General features: G+C 50.4%; 1 protein-coding gene across 1 annotated transcript in view; it reads right to left on the minus strand.

Annotated features, from left to right (window-relative positions):
- Window positions 1-25,878, minus strand: part of LOC137306880 (low-density lipoprotein receptor-related protein 1-like) — a 252,054-nt gene that overhangs the window by 145,495 nt on the left and 80,681 nt on the right. Inside the window, 8 exon segments of the mRNA XM_067976269.1 lie at window positions 8,369-8,543; window positions 10,422-10,649; window positions 11,398-11,529; window positions 15,184-15,428; window positions 17,464-17,628; window positions 19,618-19,822; window positions 20,199-20,267; window positions 22,293-22,490. Coding sequence (XP_067832370.1) covers window positions 8,369-8,543; window positions 10,422-10,649; window positions 11,398-11,529; window positions 15,184-15,428; window positions 17,464-17,628; window positions 19,618-19,822; window positions 20,199-20,267; window positions 22,293-22,490 — 1,417 coding nt within the window.

Consider the following 25,878-nt stretch of genomic DNA (forward strand, 5'->3'; position numbering starts at 1 on the left):
GTTAAGAGATCCCACGGCCACTAGTTTGAAGAAGAGCGGGGGGGGGGGGGGAGGGAATTCTCCCCGGCGTCCTGGGGGGCCGATATTTATCCCTCAACAAACATCATTAAAAAAAAACACGTTCTGGTTATTTATCACATTTGTGGGATCTTGCTGTGCGCAAATTAGCTGCTGCGTTTCCCACATTACAACAGCGACCACACTTCCAAAAGTACTCCACTGGCCGTAAAGCGCTTTGGGACATCCTGAGTCTGTGAAAGGTGCTGGTATAAATGCAAGGTCCTTCCTATTTATCCCCCCCCAAACGCACCAACTTTTACAAAACACGCGCAACAAAACTAATCATCGGAGCCAGCCCGTATGCTGCAGGCCTCTTTGCGACTCAATCTCGCGCGCATTCGCTCGCCGAACGCGGGGGGGGGGCTCGTGAGAGTCGTTTCCAGGCACAGTGCAGTCTGGAAGGAATTACCGATCTTTCCGTGGGGCCTGCAGGGAGATTAGCAGAGGCCCCAAAGGCTCCTGCAGATTTTCCTTTTGAGCCTCTAAGTCACACACTCCACGACGGCGCGCACAGCTGCAACACATTACAGAACAAAGCCACGTGTCTGCATGGAATTCACTGGGAAGGATTGGATTTATTTCTCGGGGCCGATAGTCAGGTGGGGTGGTGGTGGTGGTGGTGGTGGTGGCGGGGGGAGGAGATTTTCATCATGAAGGGGGGGGGGGGGGGGGGGGAGGAAAGAGACAGGGGGAGGAGATTTTCATGATGAAAAGATTAAAATGCTGTCTGTTTCACCATAAATCAACTCTATTTCTATCCTGCTGTTCTAAGAGAGAACGGAGAGAAAGACAGAAAGAAAGACAAACAGAAAGAGAGAGAGAAATAAAAAGAATGAACAAAGACCAGCATTTATACAGCGCCTTTCATGACCTCAGGATGTCCCAAAGCGCTTTAACAGCAAATTAGGTACTTTAGAACAGGCGCAGAATCAGGCTTGGCCGTGACGCCTCTCTACAGTTGAGTAGCCAGAGAGTAGCGAGCCTCTGGAAATCGTCGCCGGCTGCTGCGGCGGGTGCTGGCTCTCTGTGAGCCCTCAATAGGGGTTCCTGACCGGGGGCAGAGATGGCGTCGTATAGAAGGTAAGTGTGTTTATCGATGACACCTGGTCCCACGCGATCTCCTGGACTGGTTTCGATCGCCTGAGGGGGCCGGAGAGGGATTTCCCCCCAGAGTATTTTTTCTCTTAATGGGCCTGGGTTATTTCTCTCTCCCCCAGGAGATTACAGGGCTGCGAGGGGCGAGTGGGAAGGGTCTCGTCAGGTGGCTCCGGCCACCACGAGGGTGGGGTTAAGCTTGAGGGGCCAGGGAGCCTCTCCCTGCCCAAAAAAAGCAAGTACGTTCGTATCATGCCAACACTCTGTGCCTATTCTCGAAAACAGGGAGGTCGGCCGCTCAAGAGTGCTCGCGATACTCTACTCCTGCCCATCTCAGCCTGTTCAGGAGGAGGAGGGCAAAACAAGGGAGAAGGGGAAACGTATGAATTATACTACAGAGAGAAAAAAAAAATCATCCCTCAAAAATACAAGTGCAAGAAAATCGTGTCCCACAGTTTCTTTTCCTTTTGGTCCCCGTCTGCGGAGTTGTGGAAGTGAACAGAGACCTTGAAGAATTAACTTTCCTCGCACAGTGTCACGATGAATTCACAGAACTTTTCTCTGGAAAAGAGAAGGCTGAGGGGTGGCCTGATGGAGGTCTTTAAAATTATGAAGGGGTTCGACAGGGTAGACGTTGAGATGATGTTTGGGGAGGCCAAAACTAGGGGGCCGTAAATGTAAGATAGTCACTGATAAATCCAGTAGGGAATTCAGGAGACACTTCTTTACCCAGAGAGCGGTGAGAATGTGGAACTCGCTCCTACATGGAGTGGTTGAGGCGAATAGCGGAGATGGATTTAAGGGGAAGCTGGATAAACACATGAGGGAGAAAGGAATAGAAGGATATGGTGATAGGGTGAGATGAAGTAGGGAGGGAGGAGGCTCGTGTGGAGCATAAACACCAGCACGGACCTGTTGGGCCGAATGGCCTGTTTCTGTGCTGTAAAATCCCAAGCCCAGCCTCACTGTGGCTCCTTTCTCCCGAGCCATTGTAAAAGCAGAAATCTCAGGGACGTCCCGCATTCAACTCCCACTGATTGTCTTCTGTCGTCAATCCAGAGGGTGGTTGTAGAGGGTTGTTTTTCAAACTGGAGGCCTGTGACCAGCGGTGTGCCTCAGGGATCGGTGCTGGGTCCGCTGTTATTTGTTATTTATATTAATGATTTGGATGAGAATTTAGGAGGCATGGTTAGTAAGTTTGCAGATGACACCAAGATTGGTGGCATTGTGGACAGTGAAGAAGGTTATCTAGGATTGCAACGGGATCTTGAAAAATTGGGCCAGTGGGCCGATGAATGGCAGATGGAGTTTAATTTAGATAAATGTGAGATGATGCATTTTGGTAGATCGAATCGGGCCAGGATCTATTCCGTTAATGGTAGGGCGTTGGGGAGAGTTATAGAACAGAGATATCTCGGAGTACAGGTTCATAGCTCCTTGAAAGTGGAGTCAGAGGTGGATAGGGTGGTGAAGAAGGCATTCAGCATGCTTGGTTTCATTGGTCAGAACATTGAATACAGGAGTTGGGATGTCTTGTTGAAGTTGTACAAGACATTAGTAAGGCCACACTTGGAATACTGTGTACAGTTCTGGTCACCCTATTATAGAAAGGATATTATTAAAGGATATTATAGAAAAGATTTACTAGGATGCTACCGGGACTTGATGGTTTGACTTATAGGGAGAGGTTGGATAGACTGGGACTTTTTTCCCTGGAGAGTAGGAGGTTCAGGGGTGATCTTATAGAAGTCTATAAAATAATGAGGGGCATAGATAAGGTAGATAGTCAAAATCTTTTCCCAAAGGTAGGGGAGTCTATAACGAGGGGGCATAGATTTAAGGTGAGAGGGGAGAGATACAAAAGGGTCCAGAGGGGCAATTTTTTCACTCAAAGGGTGGTGAGTGTCTGGAACGAGCTGCCAGAGGCAGTAGTAGAGGCGGGTACAATTTTGTCTTTTAAAAAGCATTTGGACAGTTACATGGGTAAGATGGGTATAGAGGGATATGGGCCAAGTGCAGGCAATTGGGACTAGCTTAGTGGTATAAACTGGGCGACATGGACATGTTGGGCCGAAGGGCCTGTTTCCATGTTGTAAACCTCTATGATTCTATGATTCTAACTCTCCCGTGACAAAACTTGAATCGAACATTACCGGTGACATTTTCATCCCCTGGGCACCACACTTCAGGAAGGATGTCAAGGATACCCTCGGAGAGGGTGCAGAGGAGATTTACCAGAACGGCACCAGGGATGAGGGACTTCGGTTATGCGGAGAGACTGGAGAAGCTGGGGTTGTTCTCCTTAGAGCAGAGAAGGTTAATGGGGAGATTTAATAGAGGTGTTCAAAATCATGAGGGGTTTTGACAGAGTAAATAATGTTTCCAGTGGCAGGAGGGTCAGTAATTAGAGGACACAGATTTAAGATAATTGGTAAAAGAACCAGAGGGGGGAGGTGAGGAGAATGTTTTTTTACACAGCGAGTTGTTATGATCTGGAATGCGCTGCCTAAAAGGGCGGTGGAAGCAGATTCAATAATAACTTTCAAAAGGGAATTGGATAAATACTCGAATGGGAAACAATTTGCAGGGCTATGAAAGGGAGGGGGCGGGGGGACCGGGGTGGCTGCCGTGGGTAGCCCTCTCAAAGCTTTCAGGTACGATGGGCCAAACAGTCTCTTTCAGCGCTGCATGATTCCACGATTATCAAACAAAGCGTGTTGTTTACTGATCCCCCGCGCCTCCCTCTTTTAAGTTTATCTCTTCCCAGGCTTGTCGCTGCCTGTCCCCTAGCCCCTCCCCCTGGGAGCCAACTCATTCAGAAACTCTTAACTCATCCACCAGGTACGCAGCTCCACCACCCCCCCCGCAACCACCGACAGCGTTTTTTTTTTCAAGCGAGAAATCTCTCTCTCTCTCCCTCTCTCTCTGCTGTCAGAACACATTAAAAAGCAAAGTGAAACTAGCCGGCTGATTCTGCAATGAGTGAAATTTATACGGCACTTCACTCCTGTCTTCAGGGCACTTTATGGCCCCATGAAACGCTGTCAACTGTTGTTGGGACAGGCAAAAGCGGAAACGCATCGAGCACACAGCAGGGTATAAGTGAGAGATGACTGGTCAGTTAATCATCCTGTTTTGTTTTTTTGGTAGTGTTGCCTGAAGGAGGAATGTTGGCAGGACACCAGGAGAACTCCCTGCTGTTGTTCAAATAGTGCCGTGGACGTTATGTCCATCTCGACGGGACTTGGCTGCTGCCCCGGAACTCTCTGTTCCTTCGATTCCGACCTCTGGTGCTTCCCCTCCTTACCCTTTGCCCCCCCCCCCCCTCGATCGACGCCCGTGCCTTCAGCTGCCTAGGTCCCACGCTTCGGGAATCCCGGCCTCAACCCCTCGGCCTCCCCCTCTCCCTTAAAAGGCCCCTCTTCGGACAAGCTCTCGGCCAACCGTCATGATCTCTGGTCTCGGGGTCAGTTTCTTCCTCGAACCCCATAATCCAGGCCGGCACTCCCAGTGCAGCGACGAGGCAGCGCTGCACCGTCGGAGGGGGCGGGGGGCGTCCTTCAGATGAGACGTTAAACCGTGGCCCCCCCCACCCCCCCGTCAGCCCTCTCGGGTGGATGTGCAAGATCCCAGGGCCACTATTGGAAGAGTTCTCCCCGGTGTCCTGAGGGCCGATATTTATCCCTCAACCAACACCACTAAAGCAGATGATCTGGTCATCACGAGAGGTGGCCTAATAGACCGTCTTGGGATCCAGCTCTCTGCGGTGCTGCCGACAAGTGTAGGAACAGAGAGTTCCGTGGCAGCAGCCGAACGAGCTGCCAGAGGCAGTAGTAGAGGCGGGTACAATTTTGTCTTTTAAAAAGCATTTGGACAGTTACATGAGTAAGATGGGTATAGAGGGATATGGGCCAAGTGCAGGCAATTGGGACCAGCTTAGTGGTATAAACTGGGCGACATGGACATGTTGGGCCGAAGGGCCTGTTTCCATGTTGTAAACTTCTATAATTCTGAGTGATGCTATTCCTGCGATTTCCCAGTGAGGCCGTATGGCGCCCGCGTGTCAGTCGTCATCAAGAGGGCTGCGTGAGAGGCTCTCAGGCTGCTGGTTGGGGGAAAGCGTTCGGGTTTCGCAAACAACAAAGACTTGCATTTACATACACAGTGCCTTTTGCGAGCTCAGGGCATCCCAAAGGGGTTCGATCGCGTAGACGTAGAGAAGATGTTTCCACTTACGGAGGGAGAGACCAAAACTAGGGGGCCATAAATATAAGATAGTCACCAATAAATCCAATCGGGAATTCAGGAGAAACTTCTTTACCCAGAGAGTGGCGAGAATGTGGAACTCGCTCCCACATGGAGTGGTTGAGGCAAATCGTATGGATGCATTTAAGGGGAAGCTGGATAAACATATGAGGGAGAAAGGAATAGGAGGTTACGTGATAGGGTGAGATGAAGTAGGGAGGGAGGAGGCCCGTGTTGGACATAAACACCAGCACGGACCAGTTGGGCCGAATGGCCTGTTTCTGTGCTGTAAAATTCCAAGTAATTATCACATTGTTGTTTGTGGGATCTTGCTGTGCGCAGATTGGCTTCCTGGATCACCACAGCGACTACACTTCAAAAGCACTTGGCCGTAAAGTGCTTTGGGACGTGGGCGCCAGGCGACCTCACTGGGAAATCGCAGGAATAGATCACCACAGCGAGCTGGATCCCAAGACAGTCTCGATCAAGCAGCCTCTTCTGTCTGGGGAAGCTCCTGTTACTTGGCTTTGCGATACCCACCACGAAAATCCAGACATAAACGAGGAGCTGCAGACACAGGCTTCTAAGATACTTACTTGGCTGTCTAACAGGCTGCTGGTTGAAGTAAAATATATACATCTCTGCCAAACGGACTCAGCCAGCACCCCCCTCTTAAGGTGAACAATACCCCTACAGTGATCTCTCGCATCTATACAGTATCAACTTGCATTTATACAGCGCCTTTAACGTAATAAAAACATCCCCGAGGTGCTTCACGGGAGCGTAAATCAGACAGAATTTGACACCGAGCCACATATGGAGATATTAGGACAGGTGACCAAAAGCTCGGTCAAAGAGGTAGGTTTTAAGGAGCGTCTTAAAGGAGGAGAGAGAGGCGGAGAGGTTTAGGGAGGGAATTCCAGAGCTTCGGGCCCAGGCAGCTGAAGGCACGGCTGCACTCATCCCACTAACCGCCTCCAGCCCTACGACCAACTCCCCTGAAACTCTCCGCTCCTCTTGACTCTGGCCTCTTGTACTCCCCCCCCTCCTCCTCATCGCACCATTGAAGAGACACAAGGCTGGAACAATTTTTGGGTCAATTATTCATTCAGAGCCAATATTTTAAAAAAAACAAGAGAGGCTCTTCTCATTGGTCCCACTTGTTAAAATCGTCTAATCAACTGCCGTCAGTTGAAGGATTTGGTCGATTTGACTTTAATTTATATTTGGACGTCTACAATTTGTTGGAACAATGGACAGGGACAATTAGCGCAACGATCCGATGATCTACTGTACTGACACCCTTCCCGGGCAACCTTGCGTGTGCTTCCAACAATAGCTACCACACATGAGCTGTGACAATGAGACACAAAAATTAGCTCCGGTGAAAGCCATTCTTCGCAGAACTGCTCGGTACTTCCGAAAACATTCTAGCTGCCTGAGGGGGCGTTGGCAAGACCTTAGGATAAGTTTTGAATTTCAGCACATGCTCGTCTGTGAACTCTTGCATAGAATTTGCAGCACAGAAACGGGCCATTCGGCCCAACTGGCCCCTGCCGGTGTTTATGCTCCACACGAGCCTCCTCCCTCTCCTCTTCATCTCACCCTATTCTTCTATTCCTTTCTCCCCCATGTGTTTATCCAGCTTCCCCTTAAATGCATCTGCACGATTCGCCTCAACCACTCCATGTGGGAGTGAGTTCCACATTCTCAGCGCTCTCTGGGTAAAGAAGTTTCTCCTGAATTCCCTATTGGATTTATTAGTGACTATCTTATATTTATGGCCCCCTAGTTCTGGCCTCCCCCACAAGTGGAAACATCTTCTCTACGTCTACCCTATCGAACCCCTTCATAATTTTGAAGACCTCTATCAGGGTCACCCCTCAGCCTTCTCTTTTCTAGAGAGAAGAGTCCCCAGCCTGTTCAGACTTTCCTGATAGGTATAACCTCTCAGTTCTGGTATCATTCTCAGCCCATCTGCTGCTGAAGCCCTCATCCGTGCCTTTGTTACCTCCAGACTCGACTATTCCAATTCTCTCCTGACCGGCCTCCCATCTTCCACCCTCCGTAAACTTCAGCTCATCTAAAACTTGTGCTGCCTCCGTACCCTAACGCGCACCGAGTCCCGTTCACCCATCACCCGCTGTGCTCGCTGACCCACATCGGCTCCCGGTCCGGGAATGCCTCGATTTTAAAATTCTCACCCTCCTGTTCAAATCCCTCCATGGCCTCCTCGCCCCTCCCTATCTCTGTAACCTCCTCCAGCCCCTGCAACCCTCCGAGATCTCTGCGCTCCTCCAATTCAGGCCTCTGTAAAGGGGTTGGGGTTCTGACAGGGGTTTCCAATTCTGGTAGGGGTTGTCGATGTCAACTCCCCGGATCTCCATCTGCCGGGAGTAAAGCAGGAACTTCTTAAACTCTGCAACGGAGACCTATAAATCCAATTTTAAAAAGCACCGTCGTAAAAAAACAGGTATGAACCGCCCACTGACATTAAAATTCTCATCCTCCTGTTCAAACCCCTCCATGGCCCTCGCGCCCCACTCCCCCATCTCTGTAACCTCCTCAAGCCCCGACAACCCTCAGAGAGCTCTGCGCTCCTCCAATTCTGGCCTCTTGCGCATCCCCCGATTTCCATCGCTCCCACCATCGGCGGCCGTGCCTTCAGCTGCCCGGGCCCCTAAGCTCTGGAATTCCCTCCCTAAACCTCTCCGCCTCTCTCTCCTCCTTTAAGACGTTCCTTAAAACCTACCTCCTTGACCGAGCTTTTGGTCACCTGTCCCGAATATCTCCTTATGTGGCTCGGTATCACATTTTGTCTGATTTACGCTCCTGTGAAGCGCCTTGGGGACGTTTCACTACGTTAAAGGCGCTGTATAAATGCAAGTTGTTGGTGATGCGAATCAAGGAATTCTGGTATCATCTTCAGTGATCAATGCACAAGAGAGAGCTCTCAAAACACGCTTACCCTTTCAGTGGGTGCAACACCAGGCAGTGAGGCTTGTCCAGGCCCTGGATCACCGCGTTCTTGAAGGAGCCGTCCAGCCTGGCCACGTTGATCTGCTTTTTGTTGGCGTCGTAGCTTGTCCAGAAGAGGTTCCTCGACACCCAGTCAACAGCAAGGCCATGAGCGTTCGGCAAATCTGGAGACGGGCAGAGCAAGTGGGCAACGGGCGTTAGCGGCTCCACTCTCACCAATTCATCCTCAATTTGAACCCATGCACTGGTACGAATCTCTACTGAGGCGCACACACACACTCTACGACGTAGCTTAGTGCACCATCATCGCGCTGTGCGTTTTACTTCACTGCAGCGCAGCTGGTCAGTAAGCAGACGTTTCGTGCTTACTCGCTGCCCCAGAACTTAACGCTCGTGTAGCGCCTTTCACACAGTGAAACAACACAAGGTGCTTTCCAAATGGATTTTAGGAGCAGGGTGCGGGGTGAAAGGAGGTAAGAAAGTTTTAAAAAAAGGAATGGATAAAGAGAGCACAAGAGCGAGAAAGAGCGAGCGTGAGAGCGACAGAGTGAGCGATAAACGAAAGAGAGAAAATGAGGAGGGCGAAAATATAAGGGAAAAAAAAATCAAAGAAAAGAATATAAAAACAGGGAGGTATTGCTGCAGTTATATAAGGTATTGGTGAATTCGCACCTGGAATACTGCATACAGTTTTGGTGTCCATACTTAAGAAAAGACATACTTGCTCTTGAGGCAGTACAAAGAAGGTTCACTCTGTTAATCCCGGGGATGAGGGGGCGGACATATGAGGAGAGGTTGAGTAGATTGGGACTCTACTCATTGGAGTTCAGAAGAATGAGAGGCGATCTTATTGAAACATATAAGATTGTGAAGGGGCTTGATCGGGTGGATGCGGTAAGGATGTTCCCAAGGATGGGTGAAACTAGAACGAGGGGGCATAATCTTAGAATAAGGGGCTGCTCTTTCAAAACTGAGATGAGGAGAAACTTCTTCACTCAGAGGGTGGTAGGTCTGTGGAATTTGTTGCCCCGGGAAGCTGTGGAAGCTACATCATTAAATAAATTTAAAACAGAAATCGACAGTTTCCTAGAAGTAAAGGGAATTAGGGGTTACGGGGAGCGGGCAGGAAATTGGACATGAATTTAGATTTGAGGTTAGGATCAGATCAGCCATGATCTTATTGAATGGCGGAGCAGGCTCGAGGGGCCGATTGGCCTCCTCCTGCTCCTATTTCTTACGTTCTTATAAAAAGAGGGAAAGGGAAAAAAGATGAGCGAAAGAGACTGCGAGAGACACAGAGTGAAGGGGGCAGGTTTTGAGGATGCTTTTGATGTATTCAAGAAGGAGATAGATATATTTCTTAATGCGAAAGGGATCAAGGGATATGGGGAAAAAGCGGGAACAGGGTACTGAGTTAGACGATCAGCCATGGTCAATTTGAATGGCGGAGCAGGCCCGAAGGGCCGAACGGCCTACTCTTCCCTCCTATTTTCGATGTTTCTTGGAGCCCAGTTTCCCGTGCAGCGTTAAAAAACTCAGTGGGATTTTCCCCGCTGCTAAATCGAGCCAATGAAGGGTACGTTATTGCCAGCTGAGATTTCAACACTGAGAGGGTTACAGACATGTCGTTCACGAAGGATTTATACGTAACACTTTAAGGAAAAATGGTGGGGGAGTGCGATTGTTGTGATACTGGTCTCCAGCAACCGAGGCACCAGGAGTTTGAATCCCAGTTGCAAAAACTAATTCGAAGAAATGGTAATCTGTGAGCGGCCACCAAAAAAAAAACTGACCATGGAAACTGCGGTTAAAAACCCAACTGGTTTCACTCGAATGCCCCTTCGGAGAAGGAACCCTGCCATCCTTACCCGGTCAGGGCCTATGCGTACGTGACTGCCCGCTGAGCCGGGGCTGACAGCTGCAGGCAAGCGGAGATCTGGAGGCGCGAATCTGCAGACGACGGTGGAGGTGGGCTGCAAACGAACCAACCTCCCCCTCTCCCGCGCTTACGAGCAACACCGCGCCTGAGGGGCTTCACTCACCTGCCGAGACCACGGTCTCCACTCCAGTGCCGTTGATGAAGGCTCGCTTGATGGTTTGAGTCCTGACGTCGGACCAGTATATCCGCCTCTCGACGGCATCGTAGTCGACGACCGTGACGTTATCGATGTCGGGGACGGTGAAGGAGATGAAGAAGTTGTAGTAGGGGTTGTCGATGTCAACTCCCCGGATCTCCATCTGCCTGGCGTACAGCAGGAACTTCTTGAACTCTGCCACGGAGACCGATAAATCCAATTTTTAAAATGCACCGTCGTAAAACACAGGTACGAACCGCCCACTGGCGTTAAAATTCTCCACCCTCCTGTTCAAACCCCTTCCACGGCCTCGCCCGCCCCTCCATATCTCTGTGACCTCCTCCAACCCCGACGACCCTCCGAGATCTCCGCGCTCTTCCAATTCTGGCCTCCTGCGCATCCCCCGATTTCCATCGCCCCCACCATCGGCGGCCGTGCCTTCAGCTGCCTGGGCCCCGAGCTCTGGAATTCCCTCCCTAAACCTCTCCGTCTCTCTCTCTCTCCTCCTTAAAACCTACCTCTTTGACTGAGCTTTTGGTCACCTGTCCCTAATATTTCTACATGAGGCTCGGTGTCAAATTTAGTTTGATAATCACTGCTGTGAAGCATCTTTGGACGTTTTAGTGCATTAAAGGCGTTGTATAAATGCAATTTGTTGTGGAAATGCCAAATGCAGTCTCAGCCTCAATAGCTCCCTTGCGGTAAAGCATCCAATGTTCTAAAGACACCCTGAAAACATTTCTTCTTAACCTACCCCTCCTTTCTTCCGGTACTAATCTTCAGCCTGTGCCTCCTTAATTTCCAACCAGGAAGAAATTACACCGTAACGTTGAAACATTTTGTTCTGGTGAACACTTTCCCCCCGCACCTTCTCCCCACCACAAAAACAATTAATTTTGGGACTTCAGAAGGGGAACCCCTCCCGACGCGGCGAAGCACTCACCAAAGCAGGTCTTCTTGTCTTTAGCTAGTTTCATCAGGTGGGGGCAGGCGCAGGACGGGGTAGCATTGTAGTTGATCAGGCAGAGATGTGAGCAGGGACCTCTCCCGCCGTTAGCTGCACACGGGTTTGGAGCTGCAATTAAAAGGAGAGACGAGAGAGTCAACGCCTTCGGGGGGGAAAGTCGGCAAAAAAAACAAATGCAGATAATCGTTTAAGAGGAAAATCGAGAGTATTAAAAGGCGTCCAGGAGGCAAGTTTAACTCCCAGGAGTTGGGGGACATTCTCGATGTGAATTAAATATACCTTGTTAACTCTCTTCCAGCTCTGGTCGATGATTCCCAGCGAAGGAACTCTGGGAATTAAAGGACTATTCCAGACTAATAGTCTACAAGGCTCGTCTTCGCCCTGCCATCACCCCACCCCACAACCTCAGAGGGTTACGCGTGGTTACTGAACATGGCAACGCAATGCCACCGGCTAATTAAGTGTGTAAACGTCAACATTATTTAAAAGCTACCAGCGTTTGCCACGCCCATTTACAAGGGCGAAACGAGAACGAGTGAGAATCTGCCAGGCAGAAAAACCATGAAATGCATAGGTCAGCATTCTATCTAGCACAAAGAATGATACAGCACAGGAGGCCATTCTGCCCATCGTGCCTCTGCCGGCTCTTTGAAAGAGCTATCCAATTGGTCCCACTCCCCCCCTGCTCTTTCCCCCAAAGCCCTGCAAATTTTTCCCCTTCGGGTATTTATCCAATTCCCTTTTGAAAGTTACTATTGAATCTGCTTCCACCGCCCTTTCAGGCAGCGAATTCCAGATCAGAACAACTCGCTGCGTAAGAAAAAAAAAGTTTCCTCGTGTCGCCTCTGGCTCTTTTGCCGATCTGTGCCCTCTGGTTACCGACCCTCTTGCCGCTGGAAACAGTTTCTCCTTATTTACTCTATCAAAACCCCCTCATGATTTTGATCACCTCTATTAAATCTCCCCCTTAACCTTCTCTGCTCTAAGGAGAACAATCCCAGCTTCTCCGGTCTCTCCCGCACGACAGAGGTCCCTCATCCCTGGTACCGTTCTGGTAAATCTCCTCTGCACCCTCCCCAAGGGCCTCGACATCCTTCCTAAAGTGCGGTGCCCAGAATTGGCAGCAATGCTCCAAATGAGGCCTAACCAGTGATTTTATAAAGGTTTGGCATAACCTCCTTGCTTTTGAACTCTGTGCCTCTATTTATAAAGCCCAGGACCCTGCACGCTCTTTCAACAGCCTATGTTTCGCCATTTAAAAGTAACATCTTGCAAGCTACTGCGGATATAGAGGGAGCCGGGTAACAGGCAGTCACAAAGCTATTTTCCGAAAATAAAGACGCGATTTACCCGGTGAGGGGGCGCGCGACACCGATCGGGGGCGGGGGGGGGGGCGAGTGGGGAAAGAAGGGGCTGTGGTCTCATGTTTGGTTCACCTGGATAGGTAACTACCTGCCCTCAGCGGAGGTGGCAGTACTGGGTACACGAGTTAATGACGTGCGAACATACGAGGCAAGATCCCCTGCTCCTGATCGTCACCAGTGGGAAGTGAGAGAGTGCAGGCGCTGGGGCGAGGATAGGATCGGGCTCGGCCGGCAGCCTCGTGACGAGGCTCCCACGCGACGAGACGCAGCGGGTTGCGGACCCCGATTGGCTCAACTCCTCCCAGCGAGAGCTGGACCTGTTTCTGGCTGGGGCGGAGGTCACCTCTTACAATGGTTAGGTACAGCATGACACTAATCAGGGCCAGGGTGGTCTGGACTAGTTTTGATCGCCTCAGGGGGTCAGAGAGGAAGCTCCTAGATTGTTCTTTACCTATAAAACTGGTTTTTAATCTGATTTTTCGCCTTTCCCAGGTGATTACCTGGAAACAGGTGGGGTGCAAACTCTGTTTGCTGTGATTTAATGAGTGTATAGATTCTGTTTGCCGTGATTTAATATGAGTGAGTAGACTCTGGGTCTGCTGTAGTTTATGAGTGAGTAGACTCTGTCTGCTGTAGTTTATGAGTGAGTAGACTCTGGGTCTGCTGTAGTTTATGAGTGAGTAGACTCTGGGTCTGCTGTAGTTTATGAGTGAGTAGACTCTGGGTCTGCTGTAGTTTATGAGTGAGTAGACTCTGTCTGCTGTAGTTTATGAGTGAGTAGACTCTGGGTCTGCTGTAGTTTATGAGTGAGTAGACTCTGGGTCTGCTGTAGTTTATGAGTGAGTAGACTCTGGGTCTGCTGTAGTTTATGAGTGAGCAGACTCTGGGTCTGCTGTAGTTTATGAGTGAGTAGACTCTGGGTCTGCTGTAGTTTATGAGTGAGTAGACTCTGTCTGCTGTAGTTTATGAGTGAGTAGACTCTGGGTCTGCTGTAGTTTATGAGTGAGTAGACTCTGGGTCTGCTGTAGTTTATGAGTGAGTAGACTCTGGGTCTGCTGTAGTTTATGAGTGAGTAGACTCTGGGTCTGCTGTAGTTTATGAGTGAGTAGACTCTGGGTCTGCTGTAGTTTATGAGTGAGCAGACTCTGGGTCTGCTGTAGTTTATGAGTGAGTAGACTCTGGGTCTGCTGTAGTTTATGAGCGAGTAGACTCTGGGTCTGCTGTAGTTTATGAGTGAGTAGACTCTGGGTCTGCTGTAGTTTATGAGTGAGCAGACTCTGGGTCTGCTGTAGTTTATGAGTGAGCAGACTCTGGGTCTGCTGTAGTTTATGAGTGAGCAGACTCTGGGTCTGCTGTAGTTTATGAGTGAGTAGACTCTGGGTCTGCTGTAGTTTATGAGTGAGTAGACTCTGGGTCTGCTGTAGTTTATGAGTGACTAGACTCTGGGTCTGCTGTAGTTTATGAGTGAGTAGACTCTGGGTCTGCTGTAGTTTATGAGTGAGTAGACTCTGGGTCTGCTGTAGTTTATGAGTGAGTAGACTCTGTCTGCTGTAGTTTATGAGTGAGTAGACTCTGTCTGCTGTAGTTTATGAGCGTGTAGACTCTGGGTCTGCTGTAGTTTATGAGTGAGTAGACTCTGTCTGCTGTAGTTTATGAGTGAGTAGACTCTGTCTGCTGTAGTTTATGAGTGAGTAGACTCTGTCTGCTGTAGTTTATGAGTGAGTAGACTCTGTCTGCTGTAGTTTATGAGTGAGTAGACTCTGGGTCTGCTGTAGTTTATGAGTGAGTAGACTCTGGGTCTGCTGTAGTTTATGAGTGAGTAGACTCTGTCTGCTGTAGTTTATGAGTGAGTAGACTCTGTCTGCTGTAGTTTATGAGTGAGTAGACTCTGTCTGCTGTAGTTTATGAGTGAGTAGACTCTGTCTGCTGTAGTTTATGAGTGAGTAGACTCTGGGTCTGCTGTAGTTTATGAGTGAGTAGACTCTGTCTGCTGTAGTTTATGAGTGTGTAGACTCTGGGTCTGCTGTAGTTTATGAGTGAGTAGACTCTGGGTCTGCTGTAGTTTATGAGTGAGTAGACTCTGGGTCTGCTGTAGTTTATGAGTGAGTAGACTCTGGGTCTGCTGTAGTTTATGAGTGAGTAGACTCTGGGTCTGCTGTAGTTTATGAGTGAGCAGACTCTGGGTCTGCTGTAGTTTATGAGTGAGTAGACTCTGGGTCTGCTGTAGTTTATGAGTGAGCAGACTCTGGGTATGCTGTAGTTTATGAGTGAGTAGACTCTGTCTGCTGTAGTTTATGAGTAAACTAAAACCATAAGTCCCGCCCTGCATCCAACTCATTGCCTGACACAGCAGTGTCAATAGTCACTCCGTTTTTTTTTTAAATGGACATCGGTTTACCTTGGGGCTGCCGAGATGGGTGGTACACCTGCAGGTCGAACGGTTGCGTGTTGGTCCTCTGTACAACGGTGACGTTGTGGCCCGTCCACTTGTTAGCCTTTGCCAGGGTGTTGGTTCGCCAATCTGTCCAGTAGACCTCTCCCCCGTACAGCGTCACGGCGAAGGGGTGCGACAGGTACTCGTGGCCTCGCAACACCTCGATCAGCCTGCTTCCGTCGTAGAGTGCAGAGTAAATGGCGTCGGACCTAGGCAAGACCGCTCGCTATGAGTCAGACCGAACTGTTGTTCAAGAGTCGGGCGCAACCGGGTACAACTGGTTAGATTTCTACGACTTCACATCACTGGATGGATACAACAACTTGCATTTATACAGCACCTCTAACGTAGTAAAACGTCCCCAAGGACCTTCGCAGGAGCGTAAATCAGACCAAACTTAACACCCAGCCACATAAGGAGATATTAGGACAGGTGACCAAAAGCTCGGTCAAAGAGGTAGGTCTTAAGAAGCATCTTAAGGGAGGGAGAGAGAGAGAGAGAGAGAGGCGGAGAGGTTAAGGGCCCAGGCAGCTGAAGGCACGGCCGCCAATGGTGGGAGCGATGGAAATCGGGGGGATGGGCAAGAGGCCAGAATTGGAGGGGCGCAGAGATCTCGGAGGGTTGTAGGAGCTGGAGGAGGTTACAGAGATTGGAGGCCGGAGGGAGGCCATTGAAGGATTTGAACACGAGGATGAGAATTTTAAAATGGAGGCGTTCCTGGACCGGGAGCCAATGCAGGTCAGCGAGCACAGGGGGGAGGTGATGGGTGAACGGGGCTCGGTGCGAGTTAGGATACGGGGGCAGCAGAGTTTTGGATGAGCTGAAGTTTACGGAGGGTGGAAGGAGGGAGGCCGGCCAGGAGAGCATTGGAATAGTCGAATCTGGAGGGGACAGAGGCACGGAGGAGAAAGGCCATTCGGCCCACCCGAGCTCATCCATTAACGAAGAGCTCGACAATCTCCCTCCATCCAACGGCTTAAACAATACCCGGGCTTTTGCTTCCTCTGTTCTACCCAGAGGTCCACGTGTTGATCATTCCCTTTTAAGAACTTCCTGGTATCAGCCCAAATCCCCATACCCCCCTCCCTTTCTCCCAGTCCTGACCCTGTCCCCCGTTTCCCACCCCGCCCCACTTGTCCTGCTATCACGGTTTAGTTTGAAGCCGTGCTCCCGATTCCCCTTTACTGTCGGAGTTGCTGTCTTTCCGACGAGACGTTAAACCGAGGCCCCGCCTGCCCCCTCTCAGGTGGACGTAAAAGATCCCACGGCCACTATTTTGAAGAAGAGCAGGGGGGAGTTCTCCCCGGTGTCCTGGGGCCGATATTTATCCCTCAACCAACATCACTAAAAAAAATTATCTGATCATTATCACATTTGTGGGATCTTGCTGTGCGTAAATTGGCTGCTGCGTTTCATTAACTACAAGAGTGACGACACTTCAAAAGCGCTTCGTTGGTTGTAAAGCACTTTGGGACGTCCTGAGGTCGTGACACAGGTGGTGTATCAATGCAAGTCTTTCTTTCTTTGTACCTCTCTGCGAGGCCCCCCACCCGCCCCCCGCTCTTGTGTCACCTCCTTTGAAGGGTGAAGAGCCTAATCTTCACCCAGTATTTCCTCTCAACTCCGTCCCTCTGGTGCCAGGGAACAGTCCCTCGGCTCTCCTGTGCACCACACCTCCGGGAATCAGAGCGTCGCAGAGGCCAGAGCCAGACACAGGGCTCCAGGTCGGAGCTCGTACGGACCTCGTATGAAACCGCGATGCACTGGACAGGACTCGCGCACAAGCTTCCCTATTGCCTGGTCGTGTTATTGTTTTAAATTCTTTCCCTTCCCGCTCGAGTGCTTAATCCGATGCCAGGAGCAACACGTTTAGGAATTCTAATAACTTTCAGGCGAGATTTGACCCTCTCTCCGCTTCCTTCAGTTTGAATTACTTCACGAGCGGCACAAAGACTTTCCGACAATTACCTCCAGTGCCGAACTCCCTCCCTCGGCCCCCCACAAGTTCACTCGCCAACTTAGTTTCGCTGGTCAAGATGCAACTGCGAATCCCGTTAAGAGCAAATTAAAAGAGAAACACGTCGACCATCGACACCCCACACCCGCCACCCCCCCCCGCCCTCTCCTTAAAAGCAGCGCACACGGAGGAAGCTGAACCCTTGGCACAGTTCAATCAAGGAAGGCGAGATTAAAGTTCAGACCCTCGCAGCACACTCGGAGGTTGTTAAAAGCTTCCTGCATTACCTGGCATCGATCCACAGGATACGTCTCTCCAGATAGTCCACAGTCAAGCCGTTGGGCCATCCTCCGGCCCCCAGCTCCTTGTGAATGGTGCGCCGTCCCACCCCACTCATGGAAGCGGCCTCGATCCGAGGCAAGCTGGCGTCCCAGTCCGTCCAAAACAAGATCCTGCAAGCAGGAGGAAACAAGGCCTTCAGACGGAGATAGCGCCCAGCATGTTCATAAAGGCTAATTGGCAGATCTCTTCGGAACAGGAGGAGGCCATTCAGCCCCTCGAGCCTCTTACACAGGAGCAGGAGGAGGCCATTTAGCCCCTCGAGCCTGTTACACAGGAACAAGAGGCCATTCAGCCCCTCGAGCCTGTTACATAGGAACAGGAGGAGGCCATTCAGCCCCTCGAGCCTGTTACATAGGAACAGGAGGCCATTCAGCCCCTCGAGCCTGTTGCACAGGAACAGGAGGAGGCCATTCAGCCCCTCGAGCCTGATACATAGGAACAAGAGGCCATTCAGCCCCTCGAGCCTGTTACATAGGAACAGGAGGAGGCCATTCAGCCCCTCGAGCCTGTTACATAGGAACAGGAGGCCATTCAGCCCCTCGAGCCTGTTACACAGGAACAGGAGGAGGCCATTCAGCCCCTCGAGCCTGTTACATTAGGAACAGGAGAAGGCCATTCAGCCCCTCGAGCCTGTTACACAGGAACAGGAGGAGGCCATTCAGCCCCTCGAGCCTGTTACATATGAACTGGAGGCCATTCAGCCCCTCGAGCCTGTTCCACCATTCAATCAGATCACGGCTGATCTGTATCCTAACTCCATTTACCCGCCTTGGTTCCTTAACCCTTAATACCCAACAAAAATCGATCAATCTCAGTTTTGAAATTTCCAATTGACCCCCAGCCTCAACAGCTTTTTGGGGGAGAGAGTTCCAGATTTCCACTCCCCCTTTGTGTGAAGAAGTGTTTCCTGACATCACCCCTGAACAGCCCGGCTCTGATTTTAAGGTTCTGCCCCCCCCTGTTCTGGACTCCCCCCACCAGAGGAAATAGTTTCTCTCTATCGACCCTATCGAATCCTTTAATCATCTTAAACCCCTCGATGAGATCACCCCTTAATCTTCTACACTCGAGGGAATACAAGCCCAGTCTGTGCAACCTGTCCTCATACATTTAACCCCTTTGAGCCCCGGTATCATTCTGGGGAACCTGCACTGCAACCCCTCCAAGGCCGATGTATCCTTCCTGAAGTGCGGTGCCCAGAATCGAATGCAGTACTCCAGATACTGTCTAACCAGAGTTTTATACAAGTATTAAGGGGAGATTTAATAGAGGCACTTAAAAACATGAAGGGTTTTGAAAGTAAATAAAGAGAAACTGTTTCCACTGGCAGGAGGGTCAGTATTCATGGGTGCAGTAGCAGAGTGGTTATGTTACTGGACTAGTAATCCAGTGACATGAGTTCAAATCCCACCACGACAGCTGGGGAATTTAAATCCAGTTAATTAAATAAAATCTGGAATAAAAAGCTAGTATCAGTAATGGTGACCGTGAAACTACCGGATTGTCATAAAAACCCATCTGGTTCACTAACGGCCTTCAGGGAAGGAAACCTGCCGTCCTTCGCCGGTCTGGCCTATAATGTGACTCCAGACCCACAGCAACGTGACTGATTCTTAACTTCCCGCTGAAATGGCCTCGCAAGCCACTCAGCGGTTCAAGGCAGCGGCTCACCACCACCTTCCCAAGGGCAATCAGGGATGGGCAATAAATGCCGGCCTCACCAGCGACGCCCACATCCCGTGAATGAATAAAAAAAAAGAGGACACAGATTTAAGATCATTGGCAAAAGAACCAGAGGTGGGGGAAGATGAGGAGAATTTTTTTTTTAAAAACACAGCGAGTTGTGATGATCTGGAACGCGCTGCCTGAAAGGGCAGTGGGAGCAGATTCAACAGTAACTTCCAAACGGGGAATTGGATGAATATTCGAAGGGGAAAAATTAGCAGGGTCACGGGGTAGGAGCAGGAGGGGAGTGGGGCTAATCGGACAGCTCTTTCAAAGAGCCGGCACTTGCACGATGGGCCAAACGGCCTCCTTCTGTGCTGTAGCAATCTATGACCAGTGAACGTCTTCAACTTTGCCAGTGGCATGTTACCAACCCATCTCTGGGATCCAGTGCAATGGCCCGCGGGTGCTCGATATCGCCAGCGATCAGCGTCGTGCGCATGGAGCCATCGAGTTTCGCCACTTCGATCTGGTCCAAGTTACTCTCCACCCAGTAAATGTTGCCGGCAATCCAGTCGACTGCCAGTCCCTCGGGGGTGGCCAGCCCGTACTGCACGACCACCTCGACGCTGCTGAGAGCTGCAGCAAAAAAAAGAGAGAAACATGTCATCGGAATATCTAAACGACGACGACTTGGCATTCTACGCAGCGCCTTTAACGCAGTAAGAACGTTCCCCCAAGGCACTTCGCAGGAGCGTAAATCAGATAAAAATTCAACACCGAGCCACGTAACGAGATATTAGGGAGAGGTGACCAGAAGCTCGGTCAAAGAGGTAGGTTTTAAGGAGCGTCTAAGAGGCGGAGAGGCTTAGGGAGGGAATTCCAGAGGCAGAGAAAGAGACAAAATAATAAATAAATCTAACAAGAGACATGTTTGTGTCAAAATTCAGCACAAAGCTGGAATCTTAGTTTAATTTTGAGGTAAAACGTTTACAGGAGGGAAGTGTCCACCAACCTCGCGATGAAACGCCCTTCCCTCCGATGGACTGTTCACCTGATCTCCCTTCCATTTTCCACGGCAGCTCTGTACAAACATAAGGGAGCGTAACAGCGCGTTAAAAATGCTGAGAGAACCGAGCAAACATTTCTTCTTCTCTTTTAAGTCACCGAAGGCGATTTCGTTTTTAAACTATCCGGGGGAACAAAGGAGGAAACCAAAAAGTACATCGGTCACCCCTGCTGTACGGCGAGACCTCGGGGGGGGGGGGGGGTTCGAAACTAACGGCATTTCAGAAACATCATTCACTCCACGGCATCAAAACGAGGGAGCGTTTCGACCCATTCGAGACTGGACATCTTAATCGCGTGCCTTATCCTACTCCAACGTCAGACTTAAGTCAAAACATTCCATTACCCCATTACGCAGAAGGTACAGCACAGAAGTAGGGCAGTCGGCCCGTCTGGTCCGTGCTGGTGTTTATGCTCCACACGAGCCTCCTCTCTCCCCCTACTTCATCTCCCCCTATCAGCATATCCTTCTATTCCTTTCTCCCTCATGTGTTTATCCAGCTTCCCCTTAAATCCATCTCCGCTATTCGCCCCAACCGGTGGGAGCGAGTTCCACATTCTCACCGCTCACTAGTTTCTCTGAATTCCTTCTTGGATTTATTAGTGACTGTCTTATATTTATGGACCCCTAACTTTGGATTCCCCCCCACAAATGGAAACATCATCTTTACGTCTGCCCTATCGAACCCCTTCATAATTTTGAAGACCTCTATCAGGTCTCCCCCTACAAGTGGAAACTTCCACTCTGGGTTTCGTGAGCAGAACAGCATACCCGTACCCACAGTCGGAATCAACTTTTTGAAGTATTTATATATATGAAAAAAAAATACTGATGAGTATCCCGTGACCTTGCTCGAGGTCACTTGCAGGAATAGGTGTGTCTTTTAGCTGTGTGTTTGTTGTAACAGGCTGGGAGGAGTTACGGCACTCCTGCTGGAGAAAGTAAGAACAACAGGCATTCTGCTATTAATTTTTTTTTAAAAAGCCAAACAGGTGACAGCCTCACCGTGACCGAGTAAGAACGACAGACGTTCCAGTTACAGCGTGACCCACCGATTTTAAATGGACTGCTGAGGCGTTACCAACTCTTAAGATTTTATTCCACGGAAAGGTACTTATTTAAAAAAGGTGTAAAATGTGCTTATTCCAAGGATGCTACCAAGTTGGGAAGCATTCTACAGTTCGGTGCGTTTTTCCAACTTTAGCTTCTGAAAAAAATTAAGAACCCGCAAAACATGAGCCTCTTTTGACAGCTTAAGAGGTCGTCCAGTAGGTAAAGCAGAGCGGGACGGGACGGGGGGGGGGGGGGCGGTGAGGGGAATTGAACGAATTTATGACAATAATCCATCAAAGCCCTGAGCACTCAACTGCAAATTATCTTCCAACCAACAGAGACATAGAAAAATGACGGGCAGGAAAAGAGCAGCCGGTCCATCAAAACTGCCCCACACACCATGATGGTCGAAATATCCTGACTGGACACTTCCTACATCCCATCCCACCCCCCGCAGGCATGTAGTCTACTTGGAGAGGCAAAAAAAAAAATCAAGAAAACCCCCCCCCCCCAGGGCCAATAGAGGGGGAAAAAAAAAATAATCTGGAAAATTCCTCTCCGAGCCCCTCAGGTGATCGAAACCCAGTCCAGCAGATCGAAGACCCCAAACGAGCGGAAGACAAAAGCGTTAAAGTTAACAAAATGAAACGTCAATTCAGCCCAAAGCCCCTCTGATATGAAATCGATCCAAAACCAGCGTTTAATCCAAACGGTTAGTGTTAACTGGACTATAAACGCAAAGGTTACAGATGGAGACAGACAGACAAGAGCGAGAGACAGACAGACAAGAGCGAGAGACAGACAGACAGACAAGAGCGAGAGACAGACAGACAGACAAGAGCGAGAGACAGACAGACAAGAGCGAGAGACAGACAGACAAGAGCGAGAGACAGACAGACAAGAGCGAGAGACAGACAGACAAGAGAGACAGACAGACAGACAAGAGAGACAGACAGACAGACACAGACAGAAGCCTAAGTGAGTTACCTCCGCTCTCGGACAGCTTCCCTCGATATATCTTGTCCTCCACCACATCGGTCCAGTACAGAGAGCTCTGGTTGAGGTGGAAATCAAGTGCGATGGTGTTTCTCAGACCGGGAACCAGCACGCTGTAGTCTCCTTTCCGCAGGTCGATGCGCCGTATCTCGTGGCGGTTGGAAAAGATAATGAACGGCTTGAAAGGATCTAAGAAACAAAAAAAGTTGTATCGAACCTTGGTTAGACCACACTTGGAGCACTGTGCAGAGTTCCGGTCTCCATATAGCTTGGTTAGACCACACTTGGAGCACTGTGCGCAGTTCTGGTCTACATATATCTTGGTTAGACAACACTTGGAGCACTGTGCACAGTTCTAGTCTCCATATACCTTGGTTAGACCATACTTGGAGCACTGTGCACAGTTCCGGTCTCCATATCCCTTGGTTAGACCACACTTGGAGCACTGTGCACAGTTCTAGTCTCCATATACCTTGGTTAGACCACACTTGGAGCACTGTGCAGAGTTCCGGTCTCCATATACCTTGGTTAGACCACACTTGGAGCACTGTGCACAGTTCTGGTCTCCATATACCTTGGTTAGACCACACTTGGAGCACTGTGCACAGTTCTGGTCTCCATATAGCTTGGTTAGACCACACTTGGAGCACTGTGCACAGTTCTGGTCTCCATATACCTTGGTTAGACCACACTTGGAGCACTGTGCGCAGTTCCGGTCTCCATATCCCTTGGTTAGACCACACTTGGAGCACTGTGCACAGTTCTGGTCTCCATATACCCTGGTTAGACCTCACTTGGAGCACTGTGCACAGTTCTGGTCTCCATATTATAAAAAGGATATAGAGGCATTGGAGAAGGTGCAAAAAAAAGATTTACAAGGATGATACCAGAACTGAGAGGTTATAACTATCAGGAAAGACTGAACAGGCTGGGGCTCTTTTCTCGAGAAAAGAGAAGTCTGAGGGGTGACCTGATAGAGGTCTTTAAAATTGTGAAAGGATTTGATAGGGTAGACGTAGAGAAGATGCTTCCCATTGTGGGGGAGACCAGAACGAGGGGGCCATAAATATAAGATAGTCACTGATAAATGCAATAGGGAATTCATTCTTTTACCCAGAGAATGGTGAGAATGTGGAACTCGCTCCCACATGGAGTGGTTGAGGCGAATAACGGAGATGGATTTAAGGGGAAGCTGGATAAACACATGAGGGAGAAAGGAATAGAAGGATATGGTGATAGGGTGAGATGAAGGAGGCTCGTGTGGAGCATAAACACCGGCACGGACCAGTTGGGCCGAATGGCCTGTTTCTGAGCTGCAGCCTCGATGTAATTCGATGTAAGGTGGGGGCCATGAGTGAGCAGAGGGAGGTCTGACGGCCTGCGTGTTTGTAAATTTCTACATAAACCTATTTACCACAGCCGTCGCTCAGTCAGCCACAACGAACATCATCTTGTTACCAGCTCAGAACGAGGAGGAACATTTTGTTGACTTCCCTCCTCTCCTGAAGGTGCCGGCTCCTGCTCCTGGTGTACAGTTCCAGAGCTGCTTCCCGTTTCCTTCCCAAGTGGCTAGTGTTCCCGTGTGATCTCGGTCACCTCCTCCAGCCCCTACGACCCTCCCAGATCTCTGCGCTCCTCCAATTCTGGCCTCTTGTCCATCTCCCCGATTTCCATCGCTCCACCATCAGCGGCCGTGCCTTCAGCTGCCTGGGCCCTCAGCTCTGGAATTCCCTCCCTAAACCTCTCCGCCTCTCTCTCCTCCTCCTTTAAGACGCTCCTTAAAACCTACCTCTTTGACCGAGCATTTGGTCACCTGTCCCTAATATCTCCTTGTGTGGCTCGGGGTCAGCTTCTGTCTGATTTACGCTGCTGTGAAGCGCCTTGGGGGGCGTTTGACAACATTAAAGGAAATGAATAAACAAAAGTTGTGATTGTAGACAGGCAGCGCTCTCAGGATATTCTGACAGAATGATCTCTTTCAGCTGTAACAGGCAGAGAGAAGTTACGGCCCTATCTCTGGAGAAGGTAATGACAACGGCCAAGCCACGTTCTGTTCCCACCCTCTCTCAAACATCCACAGATGCACCACACCGTCGGAGCTGCCGTCTTTCGGATGAGACGTTAAACCGAGGCCCCGTCTACCCCTCAGGTGGACGTAAAAGATCCCACGGCAACTATTTCGAAGAAGAGCAGGGGGGAGCTCTCCCCGGTGTCCTGGGGCCGATATTTATCCCTCAACCAACATCAATAAAATAGATAATCTGGTCATTTATCACATTGCTGTTTGTGGGATCTTGCTGTGCGCAAATTGGCTGCAGTGTTTCCCCACATTACAACGACTGCAATTCAAAGAGTCCTCGATTAGCTATGAAGTGCCCTGGAACGTCCTGAGGTGGTGAAAAGCGCTGTAGAAATGCAAGTTGCTTTCTCTCTCTCTCTCTCGCTGACCTGGATCGTTTCTCCTTTCTCTTCTGGTAACGCAAGCGTGGTGAACCACTGCGAGGCGAACCGCATGACGGCACAGAGCATGGCCATCGTCTTCGGGCCGACCCTGCTGAGGCCGGAGAAGGACTTCCTGAACATGGCGGTGCACATGGTGTACCAGAACCAGATCGTGGAGCTGATGCTGCTGGAGTTCGACGCCATCTTCGCCTCCGTCAAGGAGCCCCTCTGACCGCAGACTGACTGGTCCTCCCCGCCCGGCAGAACCCTTACAACCACCCTGAGACGGGCCCTTTCAGATCGCGAGGGACACTGATTGAGCAGACAGTCGTCCGAACCAGGACGGTGCCAGGTTACGCACTGCTGTTTCCCCAACACCCCCACGTGGTTCACAGTCAACACCGTGTTTCCCCCCCCTCCCCGTGTCGTACACAGTATACGCTGCGGTTTCCCCCCCACTCCCCCGTGTCGTACACCGTATACGTTGCGGTTTCCCCCCTCCCCGTGTCGTACACAGTCTACGCTGCGTTTCCCCCCTCCCCGTGTCGTACACGGTATACGCTGCTGTTTTCCCCCCTCCCAGTGTCGTACACGGTATACGCTGCGTTTCCCCCCTCCCCGTGTCGTACACAGTATACGCTGCTGTTTTCCCCCCTCCCAGTGTCGTACACGGTATACGCTGCGGTTCCTCCCCCTCCCCGTGTCGTACACAGTATACGCTGCTGTTTTCCCCCCTCCCAGTGTCGTACACGGTATACGCTGCGGTTTCCCCCCTCCCAGTGTCGTACACGGTATACGCTGCGGTTCCTCCCCCTCCCCGTGTCGTACACAGTCGACGCTGCGGTTCCTCCCCCTCCCCGTGTCGTACACAGTATACGCTGCGGTTTCCCCCCCTCCCCGTGTCGTACACAGTCTACGCTGCAGTTTCCCCCTCCCCGTGTCGTACACAGTATACGCTGCGGTTTCCCCCCCTCCCCGTGTCGTACACAGTCTACGCTGCGGTTCCTCCCCCTCCCCGTGTCGTACACAGTCTACGCTGCAGTTTTCCCCTCCCCGTGTCGTACACAGTATACGCTGCGGTTCCTCCCCCTCTCCGTGTCGTACACAGTATACGCTGCGGTATCCCCCCCACCCC

This window comes from Heptranchias perlo, chromosome X, assembly GCF_035084215.1.
Source record: "Heptranchias perlo isolate sHepPer1 chromosome X, sHepPer1.hap1, whole genome shotgun sequence".
Classification (NCBI taxonomy): domain Eukaryota; kingdom Metazoa; phylum Chordata; class Chondrichthyes; order Hexanchiformes; family Hexanchidae; genus Heptranchias; species Heptranchias perlo.